At 34.8% G+C, this 27,378-nt stretch overlaps 1 protein-coding gene across 2 annotated transcripts; it reads left to right on the top strand.

Moving 5' to 3' along the window:
* Positions 1-1,223: 1,223 nt before the first annotated feature.
* Positions 1,224-27,271, top strand: LOC128205680 (uncharacterized). Of its 2 annotated transcripts, XM_052907527.1 has the most exons (14): positions 1,224-1,327; positions 4,508-4,839; positions 5,411-5,590; positions 6,161-6,373; positions 11,681-11,853; positions 12,793-12,904; positions 15,517-15,624; positions 16,361-16,484; positions 17,232-17,324; positions 19,397-19,505; positions 20,081-20,269; positions 20,687-20,823; positions 22,965-23,102; positions 23,552-27,271. In XM_052907527.1, the coding sequence occupies exons 2-14, from the start codon at positions 4,516-4,518 to the stop codon at positions 26,647-26,649; spliced, it is 4,998 nt and encodes a 1,665-aa protein (XP_052763487.1). In that variant the 5' UTR covers positions 1,224-1,327; positions 4,508-4,515; the 3' UTR covers positions 26,650-27,271. The 2 variants fall into 2 exon arrangements, with proteins under 2 accessions (XP_052763487.1, XP_052763488.1); XM_052907528.1 differs by lacking the exons at positions 1,224-1,327; positions 4,508-4,839; positions 5,411-5,590; positions 6,161-6,373 and adding an exon at positions 9,120-9,124.
* Positions 27,272-27,378: the final 107 nt, after the last annotated feature.

The following is a 27,378-nucleotide window of genomic DNA, read 5'->3' as shown; positions in this document are numbered from 1 at the left end:
TCAGTGTTTAAAGCTGCACTCTCACAGTTTTACCGTTTTCACAACATTTTTTTTATTTTTGTCTTGGAATGAGCCAATTTTTGCGTAAATATCTGCAAACCAGTGATTTAAGATTCCTGACAAAACATCAGATCGCAGATTTTCATATTTCCGTTCCAAAATTATTTTTTATGGCTTAAAAATGGAAATTGACAAATGCATAAAACATCATTTTTCGAAATTCAATATAAAAATCTGCGATCTAATTTTTGTCGGCAGTCTTATCTGACTGGTTTACATGCATTTTCGCATAAATTGGCTCGTTCCAAGACAAACAATAAAAAAGGTTGTCAAAACGTTCATTTTGTGAGAGTGCAGCTTTAAATGGTGTAAACAACGTATTTTTGGCTGGTTCGGAAATAAGACCACGTACTCGTTTTTATAGGTACGTGATGAGGCCTTAATTTGTATACAAATTGTTTTACCATTGGTTTTGATTGTGGTTCATAGTAACCTATTGTATTTTTGCTTATGTAAATAGATTGTGATAGATTAGTCTATATTTTAAGAAATTATAATAATCTTAATGTTTTGTTATTATAATTACCTAGATATTATGATTAGATATACATTAATTAGTACTGTATAATTATTTTGTAGTTTGTTCCATGTTTTTTTAGATTTATTACAATTCTCATGCTCCTATGAGCCATGAGTTATTAAAAAATCTTCAAAATCTTGTTGAAACAATGTAGTTAAAGCGGTTTTTAATTTTAATAAATTTAAAGAACTTTTTTTAGTACCACATACGTACATTATTTTTTGGACCTAATTTCAATGCATTATAATAAATGGTTCTTAATTGCAGTGATGCACTAGAAGATCAATTTTTTTTTTGTGTGTTTGAAATACATTTATTTTCTATTAGATTTTTTTTGTTTAAAGGTGAACAGTATATGTGATGCAAAATAATATTTGAATTATCAAGTTTATCTCATTGGAATTTTGTGATCAAAACAAAAAATTGCATATGATTAAGGTACGGATATAAATATTAGGCTTCATAACGTTTATTTTTAATTAAAACTGTAGTTAAGTTTGCACCAATTCCACATATCAACCTATAGTGTGCGCCTTTAAAAATACCATGTCACTGTGTCATGTGTGATAGGGGAAGTAACCGTGAGGTGGCTCTCAATAAAAGAAAGCATTGACTTCTGCTATTTACATGTTACTAGTTCTACCAAAATATCACGTGACCTACCATTGTGTGTTACAAAAAGTAAATAGTTTTACGCACTCAAAACCCTATGCTTACAACAGCATTGATTCAGAAAATGTAGAAAAGGTAACGATAAACAAGATGTTTTTTAATGAATGGTCTCAAATACTATAAAATATGCCACTTAAAATAAAAAATTCTTATTCGTTCGTACTCATGCAGAATCGTACCACGATATTATCTAAAAGTTTAGCAAGATGTAAGTCGTGATTAACCCTTTGTATTCTGAGAGTTTATTAAGGTATGGCAATACCCAGTGGCTGAATTATGACTTGAACCCGCAATTGCATCATTCGACAACACCAGTCATCACAACTTAGTGAGTTTAAATGCCATATATCTATCAGTGTTTATTTTAAGCGACATGAGTCGAGACATCATTGAAGTGACACATTTAGATATTGTAATAGTAGTAGAGCTGAAGGCACATAGTGAGACACAAGGATATCCGGTACTGATACGGGAGGCATCTTCCCTGGATTTAAACCATATCTAAGCTGCGAAGCCTAAGTGCTCCTAGACCAAATAATTGCATGTATGTTGACTGATATTTTTACGATTTTTTGTATGGCAAATCCTTCACCTACAAATTATATTGTTCCAAAAGTAGGAAGTTATTCTGATTGGGATTCTGGGTTAAAGCATATTGTGTCAATAAAATATCATAAAAACAAGAAATATTACCAGTGATGTTATTTTATATTAGTTCCTTACACAAAAAATAAATGTCCAATGAGTTTGATGTGTTTTTTTCATTTCATACTGTCAAAACATAATGATATATACATGAAAGGCACCTGCAAGGCTGCGGCTCAGTTTTACAACAATCAGAACACCTCGGAGATGGCTGAGTTGTTGCGATTGTATTTACGAGGTCTATTTCGAAGCATGCTGGAGGTGGCTGAGTTGTTACGATTGGCATAATTGTTGTCTGTGTCAGTCAAGTTTCATTTTATGGGAAAGGTTAATCCTGTGTTTTAATGCATTAAAAGCTTGTTTTGTGCAAAATATCCTTGCACTTACAGGGTAAAATATGTATATAAACCAATTATCTATTTCAAACATAAAATACTTCTCTAAATACAATTATTATTTTTTTCCAAAAAACCCTGTTTTTGCACAAACCCATTTAGACGTTTAGAGATAAGAAGAATCCCGTATAACATGTCTATTATTTTAGACTAAAGTACTCCAAATCCCCCAGGATTTTATATCACAGTAAACCATCTGTATAGCCTGCCGAAATTCAATACGTTATAAACCGGCACTAACAGATTCATTGAAGCTGCAACTATATACTTCAGGCATCTTCCATAAAGCTTTTGAATATATATTTATAATATAAATACAACACATATGAATACGACACAGTCATACAAATTTCGAAATTGGTAATAAAGACAATAAATGCAGTGCTCCAGCCAGGATTTGAAAAGGGCAGGGTGGAGTTTTGAAAAGGGCAAGCTACATGAGTCGGGAAGGGGCGATTGGGGGTGGTTGTGGGAGGGGTCCACCCCTGTCACAAGTGGGTTTTTTCTGGGGGGGGGAGGTCTCACCCTAGAATTTGTTTTGTTTTCATACTCATTTTAAATCATTTTCCATGATTTTCAGACTTGAACAAAATGGGGCCTTTCTCAAAATTTAGGAGGGTGTGTTTTAATATCAAAATTAAAATTTGTCTTATTGTCTGTGGTATAGTGTGATTGTACTTGACTGGAGTCTTCTTTAGTGCAATGTCACATATTTCTCCTAAAAATCATGTAAAATGAAGAAAAAAACAAAGACAGTTAAACATTTGAAGCAATCAAATAAATAAATACACAAAGAACAAATATGTAAGGGACGAATCTTAATTTGGTACGTTCAGGATTGGGTACGAATGTTACATTCAGCCTGGCTGTTATTTAATTGTCTTTGGTAAAATAATGTTGAATATGCTCATGTTTTAGAATAAAATGACAATAAAAATCACTGCCCTTTCTTAAAATGTCACTTATAAAACATAAAACATTGATAAAATAACTCCTAAATTCGGTCTGACAAAATGTCGGTTTCGGCGAATTTTGACAAGATCGTGGACATGATAGGTAAACACTAGATAAAGCATCAACATATTTTTGTGGGTTACAAAGAAATTTTCATCATCAATATTTTACAAATAAACTTTCAAAACATTTACTGAATAAGTGATGTATTTGATTGTGTTAGCGCCACTTTTCCTGTGTTTATAAATCGGCAGTGACCGTCTGCTTCAAATCAACACTGTTTAAAATGGCGAGTCACGTCTGTACAATACAATAAACAATTATTTAAAAATATTTAATTGTGCTTGACAACATTTTTCACCATCCCCTTACATTTTCTATCGCATTTTACGAACTTTCATCATTGAATAAACGAGTTCTCAATGTATATTCTGATTGGCTGGTATTCAATAGCTCCGCCTCCTGCCGATGTTCCCTATTTGGCTTTTCCTAATCATCGGATTAAAAGATGACCGGTTATGAAAACACATGTCGTCTGCTCTCTACACAAATACACAATTAGCTGTCATATGACTTGGACAAGGCACATGGGAAGATGAAAGGGCAATACGGCATATTTTAAGCAGTCGGCAATGGGGCAGCATGGTGACACCTAGCGGGAACACTATTATCATAAATATTACGTAATTTGTCTCAATTATGACAGCGGCTGCCGATCTTTAATAATGATTTCAATAGTAAAAAGGGCACTAACGGGATAATTAGCGCTAATAGAGCATTTGTGAAAAGGACACTACTCAAAAAAGGGGCAGGGCGGTAAGAAAAGGGGCACGGGCGCTGCGCCATTGAAAAACGGGCTAGCTGGAGCACTGAAATGGTTGCAAAACATTTGTTGCAGACTGGTAATCAGAAACATAACTTTTAAGTAAGGCCTAAAAAAATAAATTGATTGGTTAGGGTTACATCCTTTTAAAAAATAGGTAGGGTAGGTAGGCTTTTTTTTATTTTTTATTAGGCTTTATATAAGAATATCATTTTCATCATTGGAGAATGGTGTTAAAGTTATCTTCTGTATAAGCATTTAAGGTTTAAACTACATATTGAAATGCAATTTTTTTTTATTTTTTTTTCAATTTTTTTTCAAACTGACTATAAAAACGGTAGGGTCGGCGCCTATTCCGTAGGTAGGGTGGGGTAACCCGAACAAAATGTATTTTTGTTTTAGGCCCCAGGTCTTATTACAAAAACTCTCTTTTTTCAGTATAAGCGATGTGGGGACAATACAAGACCATGTCCTCATATAGGGTGAAAGGTCATGGGCTCCCCAACACTCAAAAACTCACTGTAGTCTTCATCGTGGCTGTCATCATGTCACCTCATGGAATCATACTTACTGCAAGTGTTCCATGCTACAAGAATGACACCAGCTCATGTGTCCCTGTTGAGGTTACAGAATGCTTGACAGGGGAGGTTACATTCAACTATACCTCCCTGGTTTACACCAATGGCAGCCTGTCGCAGGTGGAGATACAGACCCAGCTGGATGCCTGGTCACACCTCAAGGCTGTACCAGAATGCTGGAGCATCATACAGGTAATGGACCAAAATATACTACATGTATCAATTTGATATTGCGGTTCAGGAAAGTATTTTCTTAAATGCTATTTAATTAATGTATGTATCTTAAGTTATATATATTGCTTTTTATGGCATAATTCACCAGTCAATTATAACCATGGCCCCCCAGGTCCAGGGAATAGTGGGGACCTTGACTTTTGGTCCAGCCAAGCCCGGGTAAAATCTCTGTCCTGTGAGGATGAACTGGTAAAATCCCTGCCAAATGCCCCCGTACCCCAAGGACTCTAAAAATGGCCCATTCCCCGCTTTTTTCGGCGCGAAGTCAAAACCACAGCATTCACCCGGCACTGCGGGGCCACCTGGAAGGTAAAATCACAGCTCATTTCCCCGGCTCTCCCTGGTATACCTCCAGACCGGGGGGGGGGGGGGGGGTGGGGGTTACAATTGACTGGTGCATAAGATGTGTGTGTGTGTGTGTGTGTGTGTATATATACCAGTAAACAAAGTTACTTTACATACAAAGATACAGTAATTTTTACCATTATTGCTCTTTTTAAATTTGACTTTAAAATTAATTTATTTCCAGCCATTCCTGTGTTCAGTCTACCTACCTAGGTGTGATCAAGGGGAGGGTACTGGGGTAGAACGACCAAACCGTGAGCTCTGTGAACGAGTTCGCTCCCCTTGTCAAGTGATCATTACAGCTGGAGGACAATGGCCATCATTTCTGGATTGTGAGCAGGACTTCTACGCTGAAAATTGCGGGGTATGTTAGCATTTACTGGTGTTGTTTTCAGTTGTAAGATTACTTGAAGCAAAAGTGGTTGATATTGTTATAGCCTTGATGTAAATGTCAGTAGCATCCTCAGTATGCTTAACTTTCAACTTTAACAGAACATTATAGGTTAATGCAAACAAAATGTTGTCTAATTTAAATGCATTAATATGTTTAACTCATTTTACTTAAATTATCTTAACAAAAAAGTGTATGCTTTGTGAAATGGGAGGGAAAAATTAGCCTTTAAAAATGGGGTTTTTCAATTTATTACTACAATATTTATATATACTACACAAACAAGCTCAGTAGCCAAAAGTTTGAACATAAAGCTATATACCGGTAGCTACAAGCCAACAGATTCCTATGTTAAAAAAGTGCCAAAATATCACCATATTTTTTTATCTTTACACAAATTGTACTTTTTTGTTTTAATCACTAAAGACAAATGAGTTAATTATGACATTGGTAGACTGGAAACAACAGACAAGTGTTGGCATCTGATTTTTATTTATGGATTTTAAGCTCATCAATTCTGTGTAACACTTCCTGTTTTTGTAGCCAACGTTCTACGAGACCTCAAAGTTTACGACCGATGGGGAGTGTGTAGCCCCACTGATCAGCACAGGTGTGGAAGAGAACTGGTACGGGGGGATGCAGGGATGCGGGATGCAGTGTGAGGATCCGCTGTACACCCCAAATGAACACAAGGGCGTGTTTATCCTGGTTGCTGTCGTGGCGTCGCTTTGTGTGACCAGTCTACTGTTTACCATCGTGAGTGTATAGGGTTAATTTTTACTTATAAGAATTTTGGTATTTGAAACTTGCATATAAAAAGGGGCATGTACATCTAAGGATTTATCTTGCGTTTTTGCTGAATGAATGCAGTAGGGCACAGGAGCAAATTCAATGAAGCACACTACTACCGACAACATGCATTTGTATAAAAGAATGGCTGATATTTGTAACGTCAAGTACCATTGGTTAAATGACATCCCCCTTATCCAATCACAGATCAATATTAAAATAAACAATAACATCGTAAGTCCTACATATAAAATATGAATAAATATCTATACAATGACCTAGGCGAATGTAAATATGTATAAAACTCATGTTTCCAGAAATTATTGCATCATAGTTTTAATATATGATTTTGCCTGTATGACTTTGTTTCTATTTATTAACAGTAACAGGTACTGGATAAAACCGAATGATGCTTTTATGACAGCATTTTTTTTGTACATGAAAAAGAAATCCTTTGCATTACTAACAGATTGTAGGGTAAAATGTAGAAGATGACTAGTCAGATGAGGGATATGATTTGTCTGCGTATAATCATGATTTCCGTGGATCAAATGCCCATTATGGCTCAAGGGACTAAAAAAAGTATTTGTATATTTAAACTGATTAAAAAAAGGCTGCTTTTGATTGTTACTTGATTTGTTTAATGTTAACAGTATTGGCACTCCAATTTGCTTCAAATATGAAGTAAGGACAGGCCTCCCAAGGGCTTCTAAAAATACCATTTTTGCTTCTACGGAAGCATGATCTTCCCTCTTTAACTTCCCACTTGACCTCCATACGGGGCCTAAAGCGCCGCCAAAACACATAAACGAAATGGTTTCAGCCCGTCAGTTGCCAGGTCAATCACAGCCCTGCCGATGTTCCAGGTGCCCCTTTTGGAAACAGTTAACAGTGAATAATACCATGCCCAGTGTTAGTTCTTAAAGAAACACTAATTTTATTCATGTGTTATGGTGACTATTTATTTCTTTTCTACAGTAATACAAAAAGACTAATCAAGCTTTTTTCATTTTGAGTATATAAATTTATGGATGTAGACAGTCATCGAAATTAGACTTTTCGATGAACCAGCCCGAATTCTTATACTATTGCTTGGCATAAAAGTTTTGAACAAGCCCTGCTATAAAAAATTCAGAATTTGAGCAAGCCCAGAAGACATTTTACCAGTGCAGGGCTTGTGGGCTTGTGCTAATATCGACCACTTTGTAGATGAATAACAAAAGCTTTACTAAAAATCATGTATGGCCAATAATCAATGACTAACATGCATGCTTAGAACCTTTATACAATGTTAATAGATAAAGCATTGACATGTTAACATTATAGTTCTTCAGAAATGAGGCGTAACAAAATTGATCTTGTGGTTCCAGTTAACCAAACAACCAGATTTAAAAGTCACAGTCTTAACAATTCAAAAAAAAATTTGATTGGGCGATTACAAAATGTAATAAAAACACAGTAAAAAAGTGTCCCCCAATAAAATGTTTGCCCTACCAACCTAGCCTGTTTTTAGCAGCATGTTTCTGGAACCAAATCATTATTTTTGTATAGTCTGTTATGAAAATGATAATTGAACTCCAAGCTTTCTAAAAGCCCTGCTGTATAAAATACAGAATTTGAGCAAGCCTGGAAACCATTAAATCAGTGTGACTTGCGGGCTTGTGCTGATTAATGTTTGCAATAAAACAAAAAAATCCATTTAATGGTAAAACATTTAAATTTTTATAGAAGTGATTGCTACATTTTCAGCTCGACTATTCGAAGAATAAGGAGAGCTATACTACTCACCCAAGCGTCGGCGTCGGCGTCACCCCTTGGTTAAGGTTTTGCGTGCAAGCACACATAGGTTAATATCTCAGCAACTACTTGAGGTTTTGCATTGAGACTTTATACAATGGTACTCAACCATCCAACCTACTTAATTAACCAAGTTTGATAACTCTACTTTGCATTTAATGCCAATAATAGGCCTTTATTATTTGACTTAGAAACTCTGGTTAAGGTTTTGCGTGCAAGCACACCTAGGTTAATATCTCAGCAACTACTTGAGGTTACATTGCATTGAGACTTGATACAATGGTACTCAACCATCCAACCTACTCAATTAACCAAGTTAGATAACTCTAGTTTGCATATAATGCCAATAATAGGTCTTTATTATTTGACTTAGAAATTCTGGTTAAGGTCTTGCATGTTAGCACACATAGGATAATATCTAAGCAACTTCTTGATGTATTGCATTGAGACTTTATACAATGGTATTCAACCACCCAACCTAATTGAATAATCAAGTTAGATAACTGTGTTTTGCAAATAATGGCCCTTTATTATTACACTTAAAAGTTCTGGTTAAAATTTTGCATGTAACCACATTTATGTTAATATCTCTGCACATCATGTATTGCATTGAAATCTAATCTAACAGTGATCCATGCATGTTTCCCCAAAACTTTTCAATCCTTACACTGAAAAGCGGCAGAATAGTCGAGCGTGCTGTCTCTGTGACAGCTCTTGTTATTATTTACCTTTATATTAAATTTCATTTATATCATTGCTTTCCACAATTTTCTTAAAAAAGGGAGGATTCAACCGTTCTTGTATGAAACTTTAGTTTTGTGTTTAGTTTTCCTGTGACTGGTTATTAATGCTTGTCTAGATTGTGTTGATGCAAACTAACCAGTCTTGCTTGCTTTATTACTCCCAGCAGAAGTGGGTGGGGTAAGTAACCTATATTCACCCTTTGTGTTTTGTAACCTTGGTTTGTCCTTTCTAACCCTGTTTGAATGTTTTGTGTTTGAAGTTTTCTCTGGTCAGGGATTTTTCTGGGTGTTTTTACTTGTAGATAATTTTAAAGGCACTAGACACCAGATGATACAATTGCAAGAAAAAAAAAGAAAATTGTCAAAAATTTACATAAAATTGACATCGTTGGGTACAACACATTGAATCTTACTTTAAATACTGATGTATTACATGGCTTATATATGACACATGCATCTTACGCACTTTTTACGCATTTTTTGCCAATGCGAAATTTACTAAAATTTTGTGTTTATTTTGGTGTGTAATAAATACTACAGTGTTTATCTGATCTTCATGAAACTTTGTTAGCTTATATTGCTTAAATTTGCTCATTCCAAGACAAAAAATAAAAAAAGTTGTAAAAACGGTAAATCTGTGAGAGTGCAGCTTTAAGTATATATTCACAAAATTATGTGTGAAAGTTTCTTATTTCTTTCCCAGTTATTTACCACTGTATATAAAATCTTCAAAGATCTCAGTCACAACATTTATTCAGCATGATTTTTAGGACTAAAATGAATATGGGTCATCTGGGAAATTTTGTATTCATATATTTAACAGTGTTTATCTTGATGGAACTTTATTGAGGTGTAAGATTTTATGCCTGTCACTATAAAGTCATGCGAACTTGTTTAAGATTACATGTCCAATCATTTTGGAGGGGCATTTAAACTGGTGGAATTTGCCATTTAAATTTAGTCAGAAATTTTACAGAGGCATACTGCTTTTATTTTGTAAATGGTTACTTGAATTAAATGCCTGGAAAAATCCTGACTGTCTTTTCTGCAATATTCTTTGCACATGTTTCTGATCATTCTCCGTCTTTCTGATATAAGTGACCATAGGCTCTTACAATGTATTACTTGTAATATTAGTAAAATTAAAAAAGTTCCATATCAATGAAAATCAAGAAGATAAATATTCCGGTGTTATGAAAATATGACAATATTTTTACCCTTATGGACATTCACTTGGTAAATTTGGGGCTAAATAGGAATAACATCCGTCTGTCTTAATTAATTTCCTACATATTAAAATGTCATCTTTTTACATAATTATGATTAATTAGTCCGGCAATGACATCCTGTGTCAAGGCAGCACTTAGGAGTAGTCATTTCTTCTAGTTATACCTGGACAAATTTGCATCTTAATCGCAATATACAGTCAAACATGTTGGCTTGAACTCCCAGAAATGCTTACATTCAGTAGAAAGTAATTGTTGCTTTACCTCCATTTCGAGCAAACGAGGAAAATAAGCCAATGAGAATATCAAGCCAAGTGAGTTCGACCCAACAGGGTTCGACTGTACCTTTTATTTTCCTCTAAATCCTTGGTTCCTTCTTTTCTAGTACTTCACCTTTCAATTCTTTACAGCTTTCAGCTAGTAGTACTTCACCTTTCAATTCTTTACAGCTTTCAGCTAGTAGTACTTCACCTTTCAATTCTTTACAGCTTTCAGCTAGTATTTTATGAATTAATTGTTACTGGGCTTATTACATTTGAAACTTGACAAGAACTTGTAGTGAGTGTTTAATGTTTAGACGATCAAGATTCAAGAATAAATGCTAGCTTTCTTAGTGTTGAGTGCAATGCCTCTATACTAGCCAGTGGACATGAGCAAGCTTCTAAAATACTCTCATAGTTTAACCAATGAATGGCAAAATGAAGTTGAAGTTGCCAATTTTTATTCTCAGACAGTATTATAATATATCAGATTTTGTATTTAAAAAATAGGTGTGTATTATATTTTTAAGTCTGAGTTATATAATGCAATGCCTTATTTAATCCCATTTTTAGTGATGTTTGAATAATCATCTGCAGCCAGTTGTTTAAAACTGGTTAAGATTTTGGTTTGGTTAAAGTTATCCAAAATGTTTATTGATTGGTCAATTTTTATCCAATAAAAAAATTCTAACCAGTCAAATCTTTTTAATGAGACAGCAAGCCAAGAGATAACCTGTGGACAACTTATCCAAGTTTCATTTAATTGGCTGCCGGCTTTTAGCAATGTAGTATCTCTTTTCCACAATTAAAAATCTGCACTCTCACAGATTGAACATTTGATAACTTTTTTCTTTTTTTTGTCTTGGAACGAGCCAATTTTTACAAAAATGCATGGTAACCAGTAATGTAACACTGCTGACAAAAAATCAGATCGCATGATTTCATATTTATGTTCAAAAATTGATGTTTTATGCATTTTTTTTTAAAGCATTTGTTATGTAATGCTTTTAGCTATAAAATATTAATTTTCGAACGTAAATATGAAAATTGCGATCTGATCTTTTGTCAGCAGTCTTATATCACTGGTTTGAAGATATTTAGGCAAAAATTGGCTCATTCGAAGAATAAAAAAGTTGTCAAAAAAATTAATCTGTGAGAGTGCAGCATTAAAGGACCCTGGTTGCATTCTAAATAAGATTGAAAAACGCATTTGTTTGAAAAAAACTTTGGTTTAATCTCAATTTTCAGATCACATTTGTGCTAGACTGGAAAGTTGGCCGTAAATACCCCGCGGTGATCCTGTTCTATATAAACGGCTGTTTTTTGGTTGCGACTCTCGGTTGGATGGTACAGCTAATGGCAGGGGAGGGTGTGACATGCAGAAAAGATGGAACTATTCGGAAAAATGAACCTCTTATTGGGTAAGTATTGCTGATCTATTTTCTGAAAACAGGAGTCTGTTATGTTCATGATTTGGATGTACTTTGTGCTTACAAGTGATGAGTTTTCTTCATCAATAAAAAAAAAAATTATTGTCCCAGGTATAGTGTTGTTTATTTAGGTCTTACACATGTACTTCACAATATAAGGGTTTTAGCTTTAGAAGAGTTATTGAATGGTGCTATACCCTTGTGTGTTTTTTAAGCACCCTTCTGCCCACAAATCGACCAGTAAATATTTATTTTTTCTATAAAAACTTTTAATATGATTTTATATTTACATAAATAAATACCTGCAAACTACATATTTGGCAGTTGAAACCTAATATTACTTCAATTCAATACATCCCTATCATTTTCCACAATGAAAGTCTTTACAGCCCGATAAAATGTGCCCTTTCACCCTGTCCCTTTTCTGAATCACCTGTCCCTTTTAAAACCTAAAAATATCCTTAAGTGTATAGTTTGTCTATGAATGGGGGTATTCTTTACCCTCAGTGATACATTGTGTTTATGTGTTGTAGGAAAAGTGCTGCTCATTTAAATGTGTTCATTTTAAAATTTGTCTAAGTGTACCTTTTTCTGTTAAAAGTATGACCTCAAAAATTTAATTACAATGCATGGGAGTGAGATAACTCTATTTTGCATAAAATGCAAATTGTGGCCCTTTATTAATCAACATAGATATTCTGGTTAGTTTTGCATGTTGCCACATTTAAGTCCGTGTATCAGCAAATACATCATGTATTGCATCGAAACTTAAACATGTGATCCCAACTATTACTTAAATCAAGTAAGATAACTCTTGCATACAGTACAATGCAAATTATTATTTTTATTATTCGACTTAAAAATTCAGGTTTTACATGTACGCACATACCGGGTATGCTTCTTTTGACTATATTTGATTCTATGTTATAGGTCAGGGGAGAGTGCAACATGTACAATTGTGTTCATTCTGGTGTACTACTTCACAATGGCAGGAGTGGTGTGGTACGTCATGCTGGCTTACTCATGGGACATCCACTTCAAGGTAACGGGACTAACCTATTCCAAACTGAATACATGGCAGGTATTCAATATATTGGTCTTGGATCTAAGTACGATGTAGCTAATCGGATTACTTGTTATTTATCACAGACCAGTAGAGTGAATGAAGTCAATGATGTATGCCCTGAGATAAACTTAAGTTGAATATTGAATACCACCTCAGTTTTGATGATAATAGAAGTAAAATGACATCTATGTGAAAGGGTTTTCTGATCAGCTGTTTGATGTGGGTGGGTGCACAGGCGTCTGAATCATTGTTTGTAACTAAAATGTTGATTAATACAGGATTCACGGTAGAGTCCAGTTTTTTTTCAAATTTCTCAACCAACATACCGTATTTTCTCGACTATAAGACGCGGAAATTGGGTCCCGATTTTTACCCCCAAAGTAGGGGACCCGTCTTATAAGCGAGTCGATAAAATATTAAAAAAAGATTCAAGTCAAAATCAGTAAAATTTTACATAGGGTATTCGTCTATCCAGTATATCGTCTGCTGATACATGTATGGGGCAATTAAGTAAACAACAACACGAAATCTCTTCACCGCGCGTGCTCTGACGTCACACAGTGTACCGTTATATCTGCATTTTTTCTCATGGCGCGTGTCAGTATAATTAGTTTGACAGATATCTCAAATCAATAAATTGGAATCTTAATATGATGTAGGTACCTAGCTGTCAATTTGATTAAGCAAACAAATGACAATGCGAATATGAATCCTTTATGTTCGTCGCCAATCAAGGGACAATATTGCCTAAAGCATTATTGCTAAACAAACACCTATTTATGCCTCGGCTTTTCGCAGTTATGTTATTGAAGCCATTTATTTTACCGAAGAACTTCATTGGTGTCTTCAATAAAAAAAACCAAAACAAACATATGTTGTTATTGATTAATTATAACAATTCCGATAAGTAACGACCTGTCCTGCAAACTTATGTACTCATTTTTAACCTACCTCCAAATAGAGAGCTCACAGTTGACCGCCATTTTCTTTGAGTAAAACAAAAACAGTTACCGCGAAAGTCGATAATTGTCCGTTGAGCTTGAACATTGTTACACATTAGGAAGAATTTTAGATTTGCCTAAAAATTGACCCCGTCTTATAAGCGAGTCGAAACAAAAAGCACCAGATTTCATGGGCAAAGTTAGGGGGCCGTCTTATAAGCGAATCGCCTTATAGTCGAGAAAATACGGTATATATAATCCATTTTTAGATAGGTGACATGAATTAAAACGAAATGTTAAAGAGGATTAATTTGAAGACTGATACAGTTGTTTTTAATATTGTGATGTTAGTCATTTCATGATGGATTTAAATTATCTATACACAGAAGCATAAAATCACTTTAATATTTCTGTGTATAGTGCTGTTTACACAGGAAGACATTGATGTTTGGAATTTGCTATACAGTTTCCGACTAAAGAAAAAGACGAGAATGGGACATTGAATAATGCGTGTTTGTCTAAAGACAATATAGTTATACAAACATATCGCATACCATTTTAAAGGTAATTGACTCCCCTTTTTATGTCACCTATTTAAAAATTGTTTATATGTTGGTTGAAAAATTTGAATAAACCTGGACTCTACTGTGAAATCCAGTAAGTTTGAGTTACACACCTTGTTTCTTTTTTGTATATCAAAGTCACTAAATATCTTCAGATGTGTCGTTTGTCTCATTTTATGTATCCAAAATGGTTTTAATCAACATTTTAGTGACAAACAATGATTCAGATGCCTATGGGTGGGTGGGTATAGGTTTGTCCTAGTTGTGTAATGGTGATGGAAAGTAGTTCTAAAAATAATCCTATAATGATTATGGTCAGTTTCTATTTGTATTATATATTATAACGAGGTCATAAATCTTGGAATATTATCAAAATACAGTGATATACGGATGAATCATCTTTAAATATAAAAAGAAGGGACAAATTTATGTATAAAAATATATTAAAATGTTAATATATGTATGTTATCATTTGAAGTGTATAGACTTTTACCATTTGAAGTGTATAGACTTTTACCATTTGAAGTGTATAGACTTTTACCATTTGATGTGTATAGACTTTTACCATTTGAAGTGTATAGACTTTTACTATTTAAAGTGTATAGACTTTTACCATTTGAAGTATATATACTTTTACCATTTGAAGTGTATTGACCTACTTTGGAGTGTTTAGACTTTTTCTATTTGAAGGGTATAGACTTCTAACATTTGAATGTATAGACTTTTTCCATTTGAAATGTATAGACTTCTACCATTTTATGTGTATAGACTTTTAACATTTTACCGGTACAGACTTTTACTATTTTATGTGTGTAGACTTTTACCATTTGAAGTATATTGACTTGAACCATTTAAAGTGTATTGACCTACCATTAGAAGTGAATAGACTTTCTATTTGAAGTGTTTAGACTTTCTATTTGAAGTGTTTATACTCTTTCCATTTGTAGGGTATATAGACTTCTAACATTTGAATGTATAGACTTTTACCGTTTGAAGTGTATAGACTTCTACCATTTGAATGTATAGATTTCTACCATTTGAAGTGTATAGACTTATATATACTGTTCAAATCACTACCATGCAGGCTCTAGGTACAGTGCGAGACGACCTGTCAAAGAAGACGGCTTATTTCCACATCATCAGCTGGTGTCTGCCGCTCGTTCTCACCATCATCTGTCTGTCTACATCTGTCGTGAGTTGTTGAAAATAGCAAAACCCTGATAAAATGATAACTGGACATGCTCAAAAAAAAAAATAAAAAAAATTTGCCTGGCTTGTAACATTTTTACATCCTCTGATTTTCAAAAACAAAGTAATGGTACTGTCGTGTTTTTGGTGTTGTTGTTGTTGAATACGTCATTGTGCAAAAACCTTAACCTTTGCCAGAATTTAAATAATCATTAAAGACAGTATGCAAATATATATCATGGGCCAATCGTGCAAGAGTATTGGAACATTTTAAGCTCATCTATTTTTCATAAAAAAATCTGTGTAAAGCGTGGTTGTCATTACAATTTATCATTTAAATATATGTTCTTTGTAAATTTCTTTCAACAACATATTGAATTGTTATATATCTTAAAAAAAACAACGAAATAAACAACAGTATGAAAAAAAAAAATTGAAATAAACAACAGTATGTTGTGCTTTTAAAAGGTACCCATTTAAAGATAAAACAAACACAAATAAAAGAAAGAAAGTTTCGTTACAAATTGAATGATGAAATGATTATTGTCTTAAATGTACTCAGATTTGTTATCGTGACCATCATAACTTTTGGTGAGCAATACATATATCTTTACTAATAAACGGGCCATTCGTGATTGTTCCAAAATGAAGGAATGATATGAATAGATGAAAACTTGAATTTATAAACAACTTAACATCAAAAAATAATTTTAAAATATATTCACAACCTTCTGTTTCAGATTGATGCCGACTCCATCAGCGGGATTTGTTTCCCTGGTTTTACCAAACTCTGGGTGCGGGTGGGGTACGTCCTGGCCCCTATCTGTATCTCTCTCACCATTGGGGCTGTGTTCTCATTTAGAGGTATATTTTTTTACCTCACCTTATTTTCAAAGAAAAGCATTCAGAATATTGTCATAATCTTGGTTTTGTGACAGGCAGTCATTCTCATCCTGTTTGTCATGCTAAACTTTTTTATGTCAGACATTACTCAAAGAGCTTTGAGATATTTACATGAAATGTAGTACCAATGAATAAACATGTGTAGCAAGCCCACAACTCTGGCCTTAGTGAATGTTGGGTTATACTCCTTGATTGTCACTGTTTTGGTGTGCAGGCTGGTCGGGTTTTTGAAGCTAAAAAAAAAATGTTTTAGTTTTGATGTCAAGGTTTGGCTAAGCTAAGGCAGCAAGTTTATGGTTCTATTTGGCAATATCTTGGAAGCACAAACATAAAGGTGTTTGCATGAAACCTAGTACTCATGTAGATGAGTAGTGCTCTTAGCTTTCTGTAGCGCTCATTTTTGTTATTTGAACATCTTGATCAAAGTACAGCTTTTAACTTGTTGCGGAAACAAAACTCACATGTTCATATAACATCGTGCCATCAAGCTTTCTGTATCTCATACAATTTTGATATGTATCTGTAACCAATTATATACAAATCTCTGTAAAATAAACATATATAAATTCACAGTTACAAAAGATAACTTAAAGTAAACTTCAAAGTTGCAAAAGATAAATCATAGCATAATTTTTTCTTACAATTATTCTCAACTTGTCTGGTTGTGGTTTGTATGTCTTTCAAATAATGTGTATTGTTTCATCCTAGGTTTGAAAACATTAATCAAAGTAAGGAAGGACTCGCCACCGTTTATTGGAGCGAAGGCTACATCCAAAATACATGATACAATCATCCGACTAGGTGGGTTTTGTAGTATTAAGTTTTTTAGATTCTTAAACGAGTAGGAGTAAAGTAAAGCTCATCTGCATGTAAGAATTCTGATGATGAAAAGTTGAGGTGTTATGATAACATTGTGACGAAGTGATGGAAATAGCATTGTGAAGAAGCTTAAATGTCTGTGATAACTCAGAAGTTGAATTTACATTTTGTAGTGTAAGCACCATTATTCGACCTTTGCTAACATGTTAAGTGTGTTTTTACTACTAATAGTTCCAGTGTGTCCATATTTTTTACAATGCATATATATGTTCATGTATTGTACGGTAACATTTTATGATATGCGCTCGTATTGTGCAATTCTATCTTCCAACAAACTTTTCATGTGTGTTCATTAAGGCTATTTAGTTTACAAATTTTTGTTAACGTGTACATAATAAATAAAACAATGCCCCAGCTTTCCGCTGGCATTTGCCATTGTTGCCATTTGCGATAAAATCTACAATTTTTAGCTCCACTGGCCGAAGGCCATGGAGCTTATGTCGTCACAGATTGTCCGTCGTGAGTGCGTGCGTGCGTGCGTGCGTGCGTAAACTTTTAGTTTAAACGACATCTCCTCTGAAACTGATAAGTGGATTTTGACAAAACTTCACAGGAATGTTCCTTTGGTGGTCCTTTACCAAAATTGCTCAAATGGTTCCGGTCCATTGCACAATATGGCCGCCAGAGCTAAAAATAGCAAAATCTTTAAACGACATCTCCTCTGAAACGGTTCGGCAGATTTTGATGAAACTTGACAGTAATGTTCCTTGGGTGGTCCTTTATTAAAATTGCTCAAATGGTTCCGGTCCATTGCACAATATGGCCGCCACAGCTAAAAATAGCAAAATCTTTAAACGACATCTCCTCTGAAACGGATAGGCAGATTTTGATGAAACTTGACAGAATTGTTCCTTGGGTGGTCCTTAACCAAAATTGCTCAAATGGTTCCGGTCCGCTGCACAACATGGCTGCCAGGGCAAAAAAATAGAAAACCTTTAAAGAACATCTTCTCAGAAACCGATGATCAGATTTTGATGAAACTTAACAGAAATGTTCCTTGGATGGTCCTTTACCATAATTGCTCAAATGGTTCCGGTCCATTGCACAATATGGCCGCCAGAGCTAAAAATAGCAAAATCTTTAAACGACATCTCCTCTGAAACGGTTCGGCAGATTTTGATGAAACTTGACAGTAATGTTCCTTGGGTGGTCCTTTATTAAAATTGCTCAAATGGTTCCGGTCCATTGCACAATATGGCCGCCACAGCTAAAAATAGCAAAATCTTTAAACGACATCTCCTCTGAAACGGATAGGCAGATTTTGATGAAACTTGACAGAATTGTTCCTTGGGTGGTCCTTAACCAAAATTGCTCAAATGGTTCCGGTCCGCTGCACAACATGGCTGCCAGGGCAAAAAAATAGAAAAACCTTTAAAGAACATCTTCTCAGAAACCGATGATCAGATTTTGATGAAACTTAAAAGAAATGTTCCTTGGATGGTCATTAACCAAAATTTGTTTAATGGTTCCAGTCCACTGCACACCATGGCTGCCAGAGCTAAAAAATAAAAAAAACTTTATACGACTTGTCGTCGAAACCGATGACCTTTTTTCGATAAAACTTGACAGAAATGTTTGTTTGGTGCTCCTTTACTCAAATTGCCCAAATCATTTCGGTCAACTGCACAACATGGCAGCCAGAGCTATTAAAGTAAAAAAATTTTTTAAATAAATTCTCCTCAAAAATTGATGATTGTATTTCTATGAAACTTGATGAAAATGTTCGTTAGGTGGTCTTTGCTTGAACCTTTTGGCCAGTGGAGCACAGGCACTGATGTGCCTCTTGTTCAAATTTGGCGAATTTATTGCAACAACGATTAATTTTCAAAATATTTTCTTAAATCGACGTAAGTGGCGCCCATGCGGCCTGCACGATAATCTTTTATGCCATTACAATGCCATACAAGACATGACTCCTGGAACATACTATAAACTTATATACGTCCATATCTACATGTTTAATAGATTTTTTATACAAATTTCATCCATTTCAGGTGTGTTCATACTGCTAACGTTTGTGCTGGTACTGATTACCGTGTGTGTTCACCTTTATACGTTTATCAACACGTCGACATGGGAGAACAATCTTCTCACCTACACCTAGTATGTGCTTAATGATATAATAGGGACCTGGGGCTGTATTCAATAAACAACTTAAGATTGAACTTAAATTTAAGGATTAGAAGTGTTTTGATTGGCCTGTATATTAAGCTGACCAATAGGCTGTATGGAATCACTGAGGCATGTCGAAGGATTACTGGCTCAGGGGCTATATTCAATTCACAACTTTGATTTAACTTAATTTAATATAAAATTAATTGGCCAATACATGAAAGGAATCATTCAGCCGTGACTCATGATCAAAGTTATATTGAATATGACCCCTTAGGGATCAGAATTTTTAACTTTTGTAAAAATCTTTTCCAAAGAATATGATTTAAAATCAATAAACTTGTCATTAAGATACAATAATTATTGTTTTTACAGTATTAAAAAGATAAACTAAAGAAAGGTGACCAGGTATTTCTTATATCAGAATTCTAACTCTAGAAAAAATCCTCATCAAAGAATAAGATTAACATTAAAACTTGATGATCTTGTCATTATTAAAGGTACGGTTATGATTTTTTACAGAAATAATAAGATTTACAATATAAAGTTTACCTTACTTTTCACAGTTGCCGTTCAAACATCTCAGTGAGCCAGATTATTGAAGGAACCGTGTCTACCTCCTGTGAGATAGAGAGCAGGCCGAGTGTGGTTGCGGTGGCGGTCCATATCATCACGTTTTTCGCTGCAAGCCTCGTCTTCAGTTCATGGTCCTGGAACAAAGCTTCCATAAACGTGTGGAGGAGGACATTTAGAAGGTCAGGCCCAACTAGTTCAATTGACAGAAGTTTGTTTTATCCTGCCTGATAGATAAGTTTTGAAAATGGAATTTGATGCTGAACATAAAAAAAATTTGGCCTAATTTATTTAGTTTAAACTATCTTGGTTTGATGGAGCGGACAGCTATAAGCAGGGATAATCCACTCCTCTGCCTGATTCTCTTCTAGACATCAGTACTGGTGTCCTTTTTAGGGTCAAGAGAACACGCTGCTGATTTGGCTTCAGTTTGGTTGGGCTGGACAAGTGAGTTGCCACCGGGTACTCTAATTGTCCCCCATTTAGGGCTGAAAGCGTCCCCTCAACACATTGATAAAATGGTTTCAGTCCTTCTGCTACAAGGTCATCACAGCCCTGGTTTTGTTAAAGAGTTAATAAGTTTGAGTTCATATTTCCAGGATATGTAACAAGCCCGTCAATGAGCCTCAGAGGCTCCACAAGCATCGACTGGTGGCGCGCAGGATGAAGAGGCAGAAACAACGCAGCAACGAGAGACTCTCAATCAGCTATGGGACCGATCACGATGATCCTGTTGGTAGGATCTAACTTACATTTTTATCCAGGTTTTCAATGAAACCATGTTATTAGAATGAGAATGTCATTTATGGGTTGGCAGACTGGTGGGTGTCAAACATTGGTTTCCGCCCAATAACATAAGTTATGAGTGATGAATAGTGATGAAACTTGGTGTGTAGGTAGCTTATGTGAAATGCTAGCTTTGGATTGCTTTTAAGGGGGTAGGGTCAAGGTCATAAAGCTTATTATGAATGTTGCAGCCAAACTAAGCACACAAGACACTTAGCTAGATTTGTTTATTTTTATTTTAATTATTTTCATTATAGAATGAATGCTGTTGTCCAATCAGATAGATCGCAACTAATAGTTGTAAGTAAGTAAGGGGAAGTCACTGTGGTACAATGATTTGACGAATTGAATTTTTCGTCAACGAATAATTTTTCAGATATCGTCAATGATTACCTGACAGTCTGATTAATCACCCCATTACTAAGAGAAAGGCTGCTGCTTTTTCTAACTGTACTCATGAGAGATTAACTTGCTATGATTTCTAAGCCCCCATATGAAAAACTTGGTTTTGTCACAATGCCATGCTTCTGGTAAACTTTAAATGCTCTCACTTTCAACTTTCATATCTCAGAGTGTACAGGGCTGGTAGAGAATTCCAAACATGACATATAAAAAAAATATTTGTAACAGTGTAACATTCAAGTATATCACACCTCGTGAAAATCAAAAGTGAATATAGTATTTGGTGCTCACTTGGTGAAATATATTACAATCTTACACTGTAACACAATTATTGTCTATAAATTACATTTGTTGTTGGACATAATGAAAGGAATATTTAATGTTTTGATTATTCTCCAAAAGTAAATCAAAATATTCCTTCTGATTTGATTTGATTGTAGATACAGCTTGGGGTCCAATTTTGCAACACTAACAATCATTCAATACAGAATATGCTGAACAAGTTTTTGAAACATTTCATTCTTTGGAAGAAACATTTTCTTATGCTATAAAATAATCTTTAAGGGAGATAATATGAACTGTGGGCAAATGCTCATGATTGTTATCTGCTTCTCAGCCAGTAGAAATAATTAAAACATAAGAGACAATTATTGACAAATTCCTCCTCTATTTTCAAATTACGACATAATACTTGATGTCTTCTTCCGTTTCAGGTATGAGGTTAACAAGTTTTTGAAAATTTCACTCTTGTTCGAAGAAACATTTTCTTATGCTATGAAAAATAATCTTAAAGGGAGATAATGTTAACTGTGGGTAAATACTAGCAATGCAAAGGGAGATAATGTTAACTGTGGGTAAATACTAGCAATGCAAAGGGAGATAATGTTAACTGTGGGTAAATACTAGCAATGCAAAGGGAGATAATGTTAACTGTGGGTAAATACTAGCAATGCAAAGGGAGATAATGTTAACTGTGGGTAAATACTAGCAATGCAACCAGTTACTCCAATGCATCGAAAAACCAGTTTTAAACTCGCGGATTCGAATCCATACAGACAGATCAAAATTCGATTCTTTCCGCATATCAAACATGCATGCAGCCAAATGACCTGGGGCCGTGATTACGAACAGTCTCAAGTCCAAGTCTAGACTCAGACTCAGAAAAGCATTTTCATAAAGGAAGAAAAAAATCATATTTATTTCATTTCTTTTACAAAATGTAGGTATATATTAGTAAAATTATCAAATAGCAATATGTTTCAGCACGTTTTACCATGAATGCTCTGATAAAAAGAATATTACAATGAAATGAAATTTTGCAATAATGAGTCTCGAGTCTGAACTCAGACTTGAGACTGTTCGTAATCACTGCCCCTGTTGTATCCGCATTCTAAACATGTCTACTTTTATTATGCAATGTGCTGTTGGTTAGTAGTTAATCTGGCATCCAATTATTAATAGAGTTTCAAATACTTTCATTCATACTAGCCTTGTAACATTCATACTAGCCTTGTAACATGGCGTCTTCCTCATTGATAGATGCTCCTAAAAACTTAAATCAGGTTAATGGTGGTTATCTGCTCTGCATCCAGTAAAAATAATATTAAAACATAAAAGACTATCCCTAACAACTTGCTTATCTATTGTCAAATTATGACATATTATACTGGATGTTTTCTTCCATTTCAGGTATGAGGTTTGAACGTAACAGTGCGAGTTCCCATTCTCTGTCCTCAGGATTTGCTGTCTCTATGCCCAAACATCGGGGCCGCAGGAGTATGCTAAATCCACATTTCAGGCATGGGCGGCGCAGACATGCTGACTCAGGTTTGATTGAAATCTTTTATGAATTATTATCATATTTAAACAAATTAATATGTGCAATAGTCAAACTAAAGTCCTTTTGGTCAAAAGATATATCATTTAAAGCTGCACTTTCACAGATTGATTATTGAAAACTTTTTTTTATTTTTTGTTTTAGAATGAGCTGTATTTTGCGTAAATATCTGGAAACCAGTGCTTTAAGACTGGTGTCAGAAGAGCAGATTTACTAATGCTTTAAGAAAGATTAAAATTTTGGCTGTTTTCCAAACAATTGAGTTCTGTTCTATTATAAGCTAATTTATATGATTGAATTGATGTCATTAATGCCAAAAGCAGCTGATTCTGAGACAAAAAAAAGTTCAAAACTGTCAATTTGTGAGAGAGCAACGTTAAAGGAATGTATCACAGTATGTCTTATGAAACTAATTCTTCTGTTTTATTTTCCTCTCCAGATGCACTGTCTCAGGGGTCAAGAAAGGGGTCATCAAGGTCATCACATCGAAGGTCATACGAGTCAAGTATGAGCCAAAAACTGAGCGACATTGAGCGGGAAATTAGGGAAGAGGAACGAAGAAAACGCCGAAAGAAAAAAAGAAAGCACCGACAAAACCGCATACAACCAATCTTTGGACCTTTATTAAGTGATATGAATTCTTTGAACTCTTATAAAATGAAGAATTTAATTCATCGGCAGAGGCATAAAAGTGATTCATCTGATATAAGTAAGGCATCTGCTAATGGTGTTTGTGTGAATGTAAACAACAGAAAACATTTTCCAATGCAGTCAGTTGGCTCGTCAAATAATATTTCCGACTCGATTTTGACTAAGAATACTGATAGTATATCAGAAATAGATCTACCTCAAACAAAACCAGTACTGCCAGATTTCTCAATATTTACTGCAAAAGCTGCTTTACTGCCTACTAAAACTGGTGAAAAGGGAGATAACTCGAATACAAATGGCAACTCAACTTTAAAGGGAGCTAATCCCTCACCAAGTGGAAGTTTTCGAAGAGGAAGAAGAAGAGAAGTTAAGCTGGAAATGACTGAAACAAGCTTCTATCAGGAAGATGACGAGAATATTGAGATGGGAGGAAACCAGGTGATAAATTGTGAAGAAAACTGTCACGAAACAGGGGAGGTCAAAGGAAACTTGAAAGAATTAGGTCCCTTAGTGAATGAAATATTTGAGCAAGCAAGGGCAAGTTCGGGGAATGGGAGAAGTTCCACGCAAGGGCAAAGAGACCCAATGGGAAGCAGTAGACTGGGATCTGCCTCAAGTAGAGGCAGTAGGGGAAGTAGAGGGAGCCAGTCTAAAACAAGAGATTTTAAATACGCAAATACAAAGGTCAATCTACCGCCTGAGGTCCCTAGAAATGAGGGGGACAAGACAGCAAGAAAAAGACCCTTTTCTGGTGATTATATTTTAACATCTCAAAGAAACAGTGCCAAGAGAGATGAATCAACAAGAAAATCTCAATCTCAGCCAAATAGTCGAGTTTCCTCTGCAACAGATGGTCATAAGCGTCAGATTGGCCATAATGGTAAGTTAGACTTCACTGATGGACAAAGTTGGTCTCGATTTTTGCAAACAAAGGGCTATACTGCGGGTCAGTTGTTTGATCCAATTCAAGGTGATAACCGAACTGGTCCTAGTGGTCAAGATGCTGGTAACATATTTAGTAATCCTTTAATCTATGAAAGAGGTCATCTTGGTTACCAAGGTCAGAACTATCGTCTAAACCCTGGTCAACTGCAGCTAATGGATAAAAGCCATTTTCAGCCAGTGGAAAATCAAACAGGTGATACTCATAGTACAGGATTTGTAGTAGGTAATGAGAACACAGATGAATTTGGAGGTAAAAATATAAGCTATTCTCCAAGACCTTACACCAATCCATTTAGAAAAAATCGTGACCCAACTGAAGGTGATGTTCTTGGTGATCCTCCTGATGTTGCTGATTCACCAGTTAATGTAAGTGTTGAGAACACGGTCATTGGAACATCAGATAAATGTAATGCTCAACCAAATGTGAATGTTCTTAACATTGAACAGGAGCAAATTGAATCAGTATTACTTAAAAGACCTTATACAAACCCCTACAGAAGACATAGAGACGCAGATAATGATGATGATGATTTTGAAGAAGGTTGTGAATTAAATGGTGACTGTTTAGGTAAACCAGGACAGATGAATGTATCAGTTGAAGTTCATAAAGAAGCTGGTTCTTCAGAGGAGACTGCTAACATTCTGAATGTGGAAGCTGAACATTGTCACCATTGTGGTGCGCATAAACACGCTGCTGGAACAGTAAATGTGTTAGATATTGCTGCTGAACAGATGTACCGAAGTGGGGATTATGCTCAGGTAGTTAAAGATGTTGATGTTGATATGGGAACTAAGAAAAGGCCAGTGATAAATGTTGATGTGTTAAATGTTGAAGCCGAACAAAGTGACCATGAAAAGCTTAAAAATGTGATGAAAGTGTCTGAAACTGAATGTAGAAATGATGACCTTTCTATAATTGGGTCAGAATTAGTTGTGAATGACAATACAAATGGAAAGAATCGTGGTAAAGAAGTGAAATCAGTTGGAGTTGTTAAAACTAAAACAAAAATGCCAAAGATGAAGAATGAGAAGGGACATAGAGCAAATCCTGTTGTCATGGAGAGTTATATTGGTGAACAGGGAACGGATATTCTAGAAAAAGAACAAGATAACAAAGATATAAATAAAAACAAAGGCAAGGGAAAGGCTACTGAAGAAAACATCATTGCATCACCAAGAGAGATCAAAACACTAGCTATAGAAACTGAAAGAAACCCAATTAATATTGCCAAAGAAATTGTTCTCAAAGAAGGTAAATTTAAAGATCAAGGAAAAGTTAGTGCTTTCGATGGAAGGGGTCTTAAAGGAAAACAACCCCTGACAAATTATGCCATTAAAGACCCCATTAAAACCACTGGTGCCATTGTTTTAGCTAAGAAAGATAAGGAGCCTGATGTCAAAATTATACATAATACAAGTAAAGTGGTAGAAAATATACCAATGAAAACACAAGTACTAGGCAATAAAACTGTCAGAGCAAATATGAAAGTGGAGTCGAAGCCTGGTCTACCAATAGGTCCTAAACTCAATGCAGTCAATAGTAACAGTGTGGAGAGTGATTCAAGAAAAAGTGCTTTGCCTCCGAGAAAAAGGTTTGGTTCTCAAGGGTCAGGCTCAACTAGTTCTAGGTCTACTAGTGCAATAACTAGGTCATCAGGTACTAGTCGAAACTCTGACACCAGTCATAATGAAAATTTGGACAATTGTTTACCGAGTTCTGGAAATATAAGTTTAGGCTTTATTAACGAGAATTATAAACCACCAAAGGATAGAAGTAGTTCAAAGAATAAAGTGCCTTCCGATAAATCTGTTGGAATGTTTGATTTTCTAGAGTGTGATGATTTTGATTCGGAATACGATGATGTTTCGACTGATAATTTGACTGATACATATACCTACACAGATGATGATTTGACTGAAGTTTCCTCTCTGCCTTGTTAAGACATATCACCTCATTTGAGTGTTGAAGCTTATGATTTTCTTAAAGTGCATTTAAAGAGGCATTTTGACTAGGTAGAATTAGTGTTTTTGAAGATATGATTTTAATCAGATATACTTGATTATTTCTTTGCATTTATTATTGTATGTGGTCATCATTGATATTATTGTGATCAACATCATTAACTCATTCAGCGTCACCATTACTGTTGCTCTAATCACCATCACCATGACTTCACCAATTATCATTATTATCATCATCATCATCATCATCATCATCATCATCATCATCATCATCATCATCTTCTTCATCATCATCAACAACAACATCTTCATCAATATCATCATCTGCTTCATCATCCTCTTCATTGTTGTTGCTGCAATCGAATGTATTATTCTTGTTTATAGATGAATATAATGCATGTAGGTAGTTAGTTTATGTACAAATTGTATTTCTGTGTTGTGTAAAATGGCAGTAGTTTTATGTCATAAAGAATCTCATTTGCTATAGTTTACTATTGGTGCCTGTTTATACTTTGTGTTTCTTATTCTGTTTTTTTTACTGCTTTATACCTGATTTAAAGAATATTTTTAAAGAAATGAAAACTGAATAAACTATTTTATTACCGAATCAGGCTTGTTAACTATCCTTTTAGTTTTAACTTAAAACACCCTCAGTTATTGTGTCTTGAGTAGAAGCAACTAGCTCTTGACCAGAAGAAACTAGCTCTT

Source organism: Mya arenaria, chromosome 10 (assembly GCF_026914265.1).
Source record: "Mya arenaria isolate MELC-2E11 chromosome 10, ASM2691426v1".
NCBI lineage: Eukaryota > Metazoa > Mollusca > Bivalvia > Myida > Myidae > Mya > Mya arenaria.
The sequence above is the reverse complement of the archived record's forward strand: the minus strand, read 5'-3'. Positions and strand labels throughout refer to the sequence as shown.